The 6,205-nt window shown below is 35.3% G+C and overlaps 1 protein-coding gene across 4 annotated transcripts; it reads right to left on the minus strand.

Annotated features, from left to right (window-relative positions):
* LOC110603837 (beta-galactosidase) lies at positions 1-5,490 on the minus strand. 4 transcript variants are annotated; one of them, XM_021741781.2, is made up of 19 exons: positions 5,103-5,490; positions 4,864-4,959; positions 4,655-4,767; positions 4,505-4,571; positions 4,299-4,391; positions 3,881-4,024; positions 3,375-3,463; positions 3,140-3,245; positions 2,965-3,052; positions 2,683-2,801; positions 2,429-2,590; positions 2,177-2,352; positions 1,972-2,081; positions 1,772-1,881; positions 1,561-1,671; positions 1,318-1,428; positions 1,015-1,220; positions 589-922; positions 1-495 (listed from the first exon to the last, which is right to left on the minus strand). In XM_021741781.2, the coding sequence occupies exons 1-19, from the start codon at positions 5,271-5,273 to the stop codon at positions 388-390; spliced, it is 2,514 nt and encodes an 837-aa protein (XP_021597473.1). In that variant the 5' UTR covers positions 5,274-5,490; the 3' UTR covers positions 1-387. The 4 variants fall into 4 exon arrangements, with proteins under 4 accessions (XP_021597473.1, XP_021597472.1, XP_021597471.1 ...); XM_021741780.2 differs by having other exon boundaries at positions 1-498; positions 5,103-5,489; XM_021741779.2 differs by having other exon boundaries at positions 1,772-2,081.
* Between the last annotated feature and the right edge of the window lie 715 nt (positions 5,491-6,205).

Genomic DNA, 6,205 nt, shown 5'->3' on the forward strand with positions numbered 1-6,205 from the left:
TACATAGAAATTAACAAAATCTGTATTACTCTTTTCCATTTTATTCTTACAAATGAAAAGCACAAAAAATGCTTCAAACCCAGCAAGCCAAATGCTTACATTACTTGTATCAGATATCAGTGATCTAAGAACTAAGATTTTTGCAGATTGTAATAAGGCTAAGTATGCTGCATTGAGCTGTATTTGGCCAATAATAGCTTGTCTATGTACATGAGGCACCATCACAACCACTTCACAAATATTCGGCTTCGCCGAAATTGAGTGTGGTATGTATTTATACTTTTGCTAAGCTTCAAATCTTATAAATGCTGTATCAATCAATGGTTTATGCACTGAAGATCTTATTTGGGACTTGATTTATTTGGCTAGATACAGTTCTTCCAGACTTCAGCTGCAGACAGCCTCAACTGAAAGCTTCTTTTCAGAATCAGGACAGGGATTTCCTCCGAAAACTTCAGCAGCCACAGTTACTGAACAAGATTGCTTTCCGACACACTTCTGTAATATGCTACAAGTTAGTTCACAAATCTACAGAATCCAAGCTTTAAACAAAATTCTATAATAAATTTGTTTTTGTTGTCTGTATACCTTTTCAAAAGCATCATATGACTTGTGAGCATGACAACTTCCTTCTCTGAAGCTTCCACAAGTTCCCTGGGGCATTCCATAGCTAGCAAACTTGATCTTAGAGATCTTCTGCCCTGGAGGACACCATAAATGGGCTTTTGGTTGGAGACGGTCAAGTTTCCCCAGTGCAATCATCTGCCAGTTTTTCAATGCTGGTTGCCCTTCAAATATATCAGCACAAACACTTCCTATAGTTCTTTTGACCAAAGAAATTCCACTTGCATCACCACCCCATTCTTCAAAAACAACTAATAGATTACCACTCGGTTTCAGCCAGGAGCGTGGAACATGGTACCTGAGATCAACATCGTTAACATCGTTACAACAGATATTTAAATCAGATAAACAAATGACAGCAGAACAAGCCAGGAGAAGAAGTTGCCTCACCATCTTTGGGAGGGTTCTCCACAATTACTTCCGCATTTCTTATCATTGTAAGTTCCAGCATAGTTGCAACTGCCACAACTACCACGAGCTATATATGCAGGCCAATGGCGTCCTATGCTCTGACCATTTACCCATATTTGACCTTTTCCCATACTACCCATATCTAAAGCTAATGGGTCATTGCCGTCTGGTGCATCAAAAGTCGTCTGAAAATATTACAACACTTGGTAAATTCACAGAACACTTCATATGATAAAGAACAGAACAAAGTAAAAATGGAAAAACATAAAACTAACTCCTTACCTTGTACCATGTTAGTGGTTGTTTTTTAGCCAACAGTTTTCCTTCTGTCCAATCAACAGATGAACTCCCAGTGACAGTGTGAAGGTTTAATGCTTCACCTTTTAGACCAATCTGCTCAGAAACATGCAAATAAGTGATTCTCTAGCTGGTTACTAATTTTAGTAGGACAAAATATACATGGAAAGAAGAGGAGGAGATAGGGCTGTCAGAATTATTTCCATACGAATGAATCCTTAAACAAACCTTGTAAGACCATTTCCATCCTGACAGGTCTGTTGTCCCCTCATTCAAACCCTTCAGTGTGACTGGGCCAAGAACTCCAACATTCCATCTTTCGAAGTGCACACCCACATTCTGAGAATCACCAACAAGAAAATAGAATAACTTTAAAGTTTAAACATTATAACTTTCTGCAGTAACTATTGGCAGAGACATCACAAAAGTGAAAACTAACCTGTAGACCCACTGCAACACTTAACAAAGAAATCTTGTTAACACCAGCATTCAACTTCACATTCTGGCTAAATGTTAACTTAGGACTGTTTAATGATCCATAAACAGTTCCTGCAATAAGAATAAACTGTTGAGTTAATACAACAGAATATAAAAAGTCAAGTAGAAACTTGACAACCAGCAATACTCCATTCAATCCACCTGATAGTTGACCATTGATGAAAACATGCAAAGAATGCCCAGCTGAATATACAGTGAGAAGAGGATCTTGTCCACTTTTCAAAAATCCTTCACTAGGATCTATCTTCACACTGAAACAGCAAGAGAAAATACATGTGAGAAAAATTACATTGAACCGCCCCAACTTTCCTAGGATAATGTAATCATTAGTTTTATATATACTTACTTTGTCATGTACCAAAGATAATCTGTAGCATCCCTTGTGACATTGATTTGCTCCCACAATCCATCTAGTGTAGTTGTATCATCAGTATAACCAGAGGCAGCTTCTTCAATGTATGATTGCCAAGAAAATGCACTGCCAACAGGCGTCATCTTCATTTGCGTGCTTTGCGCACCAAGCTGTACAGAAATTGCCATATGATGTTCAATTCAAGAAAATTAAGATGTTTTTTTCTACCGAGTGGCTACTACTTACCCTTGCAGTGTTAAAAACTGCAGTCTTGCAATCAGGAAGAATGCTGATAGACCAAGGTGGAAGGTCATATTGCCCACTGCCAAACGTTACTTTAACAGAGTATTTGGTGTCATAGTTTGCCAGGAAGGCTGCACAGGATGACTTTGACTTGAACACATGAGCCTACAAAACATTTTATAATAAGCAAAACCCCACAAGAAGATTGCAACTTAAATGCACATTAGCACATAAATTTATCCAAAAATTGAGCTTACCTCTTGATTACTCCCAAGTGATGTTACTGTGGGATCTACAGAGACTAAAGCAGGTTCACATAACTTGATAGCTTTATGCAAATCTCTCAAGTGTCCCCACTTCGGATCCCTTGTTAATCCTGACATAAAACATGGGGAATTTTCATCAGCTCACCCTATGGATTCAAGCAAGATTTTCAGTTGCTGCCTGAACTATGCCTTGCTCTAATTAAATATTGCACCCTATTTAGTAGGTGAGCCATTATTATGCATAAGCAATGATAGTTATGTGGATATTCATACCATATTCATCAATAGGGGCATCATAATCATAGCTAGTAGCAATAAATGGACCACCAGCAGTCCGGCCAAAGTTAGTTCCTCCATGGTACTGTAGAAAATGGAGAAAAATTAGCAAGCTTCTCCTTCAGATCATGATACACCAGGTGAATAAATTTACTGTCAAAAAGTAGCTTACCATATAATAGTTTACAAATGAACCACCGTTCTGTATAAATCTAGCAACTGAAAATGCTAAATCTTCTGCTGGTCTATAAGGAACTGCACCGCCAAATTCTGTGTACCTGAGAGAAAGATCAAGTAAATTTTTCTCAGAAAAAGCTCTCAAATTCCAACAAAGATTATGACCAATTTCAGAACAGAAAAAAAAGGGGGAAGTTTTAGCATGTCGTCTCATGATTTGAGTGACTTACCAGCCAGTCCAGTTTTCAGTCCATATCTTGGGTTTGTAATCCTTGTTTGGTTTGAAATTCTCACAATAGAATCCATTACAGGTGTTGATCTGCATATCATCAAAGAGATATAGTTTTCCATAAACCCTGACCCAGATAATGTTTACAAGAAATCATGCAAACTTTGGAGCAAAATCTTCACTCCGAAGTTCAAAAAAGCTTATCATCAATCGAGAAGGAGATATGCTCATCATTTACGTTAAAAAAAATCCAGAAACTCCAGAGTATAACAAACAAAAGACACACACGAGATTGATAGGACCCATAAGATTAAACTGCAAATGGAAAGCAAAGCTAAAAGTTCAATTCTTTATTTAAGGGCCACCTAAATCGACGGCAAAATTATTATTTTACCCCACCAAGAAAGGAGGGTGACACTGAATGTGAAAAAAACAAGAATACCTATAAGAATACGACAACATTAAAGGGAAAGGAAGCTGTTGAGGAAAATTGACAAAGTTACTTACAACAGGATCAGGGGCATCGTCTTGCTTGCACATGACCCATGGAACACCAGTACCAAGACCCACTGCCATCTCAGCTGCCCATTTTGTATAAGCTTTGCCTGGTGCACCAATCTCCCATTCAACTGGTCCAAATTCATTTTCTATCTGTTTACAAGCAAACAACAAGGAGAATATAAAATACTCAATAAATGATTGGCCATTTAATAAAAAAAAATCTGGAACCACAGTCAACAAATGATTACAAGTTTACAACCCATTTCCAGAATCATGATAACGATTGGCATGGGTTAATATTCTATTCATTTTAGAAAAGATCTTTTTTTGACTATGTAAAAAAAGAGAGAGAAATTTAGAGAAAAAAACAAAATTCAACCCAATTCTAGAAACACTATATGATGGAATAGAGTAATTTTCCAACCTGAGAAAGAATTATTGGACCTCCCTGAGTTTCATACAATTTTTCTGACTTCATCATGCTGACAATCTTCTCTGTGAACTTTTGCATTGCCGCCTTCATTGTAATTATCATAAAAAACAATATTTAGCTAAAATTGACAAATTTCATTGGTGAAGACAAAGAGCAAAAAGTATTGAAAATGGCAATGATAAATTCTAACCACCAACCTTGAAAGGACCGTTGTCAGTTCTAAATTCAATACCAGGGACATATTTTAGCCAGACAGGAAATCCCCTGAACCAGAAACAGAGCAAAAACAGAGTAAGTTTTGAAAGAAGAAAAATGAGATTTTAAAGTTATTTTTAATATGTTATTACCCAAAGTTCCACTCAGCGCAAACGTAGGGTCCAATTCGAAGATGAGCATAAAGTCCTGCTTGTTGTATCAGCTTGATAAACTTGACCAGATCATACCTATCCTCAAAATAGTACTGATTTTGTTTTCCGGGAAAATGAGAAGGAAATGAGTTTTGGAGCCAGAAAAAAACATAAGAAAATTAAAAGAACAGAGTGTAACTTGAATTTACATTCCCAGGTGAAGGCTCATGTCCGTTCCAGAAAACGTAAGTTTCTATGACATCCAGACCTCCCTCTTTGGCCTTCTGTATAAGATCCGGCCACATCTACAGTCACCAGAAAACCCAACACAAAATAAAAAACTGGCCATAAATGATAAAACCCACGAAAGAGAAAAAAAAAAAATAGAGCAGCCATTAATGAAAATTTTGAATGAACAATGAGTGAACCACATTGGAGTTTCAGATACCTCAGGAGTACTTCTTGGGTAATGAATAGAGCCTGAAATAAGAATCCTTCTCTGTCCATTGATGGTAATAGCTTTATGGTCATAAGACACAGAAGCAGTAACAGAAGAAACCCAAGAAACAAAAAACAACAGCAGAAACAGAAACAAGCTGCTCTTAGACATATTCCTCATCAAAGAATTGCCCTTTACTTATTTTTCTTTCTTTATCTTAGCTGAATGCTTTGCATGCAGATGAAGATTTGGGTTTTTCTAAAGAAAGATTGTATTTTTGATTCTTTTAAGAAACAAAGTGAAAAAAGAAGCAGGCTCGGGAGAGTTTATAATTGAAAGTTAGATAACGTAATGGAGTTGTGGAGTTTTTATTTATGGATTAGTTATGTGTGCGAGTGCAGGGAGAACTGGGCAACTGCTTTTATAACAACACTAGAAGAATGAACAGTCATGTGGGGTCCATCTTCTTGCCTCTGTGGTCTTGTAATAAGTTAATCCTTTCTCCATCTTCGAATGGATTAAAAAATAAAGGTTAACTGTTAATCATCATTCTGGCTTTTTACTTATTTATTTTAACCAAATTCCCCCATTCAATAAGATATTTTTTCTTTTCTTCCAAGAAGTTTTCTTCCAAGAAGCTTATCCAATCCCAATACCAGTCGCTATGAATTTAAAAATTAATTAGTGTTTTCATTAGTCTCATTTTTTTATAAAAATATATTTATTTTTTATTAACTTTAAATTATAAATCTTTTTAAATTAATAATTCATTTCATATACATTCAAAATTTAAAAATTATTAACTTTAAAAATATTTAATTTAATTTAATTTTAAACCGAATCGATTCAATACGCACCCTTAAATTCTGAATAAATTTATAGAGTCAAATAATATCAAATTTTTACATATAAAAAATTCAGTACATATGACTAATCAAACAATTAAAAATTTAGCATTTTTTTGAGCATTTGTATTTATTAAATTGGATTATCTAAATGAAATAAGCTGTTTTTAATTGTAATTTCTTTTTAGAAAAAAAAGAAATAAAATAAATTGTAAAATTGTTGAAAACTGTGAGTAATAGCATTAATTATTGAATATGGAGAAATTA

Source organism: Manihot esculenta, chromosome 16 (assembly GCF_001659605.2).
Source record: "Manihot esculenta cultivar AM560-2 chromosome 16, M.esculenta_v8, whole genome shotgun sequence".
In the NCBI taxonomy this organism is placed as follows: Eukaryota; Viridiplantae; Streptophyta; class Magnoliopsida; order Malpighiales; family Euphorbiaceae; genus Manihot; species Manihot esculenta.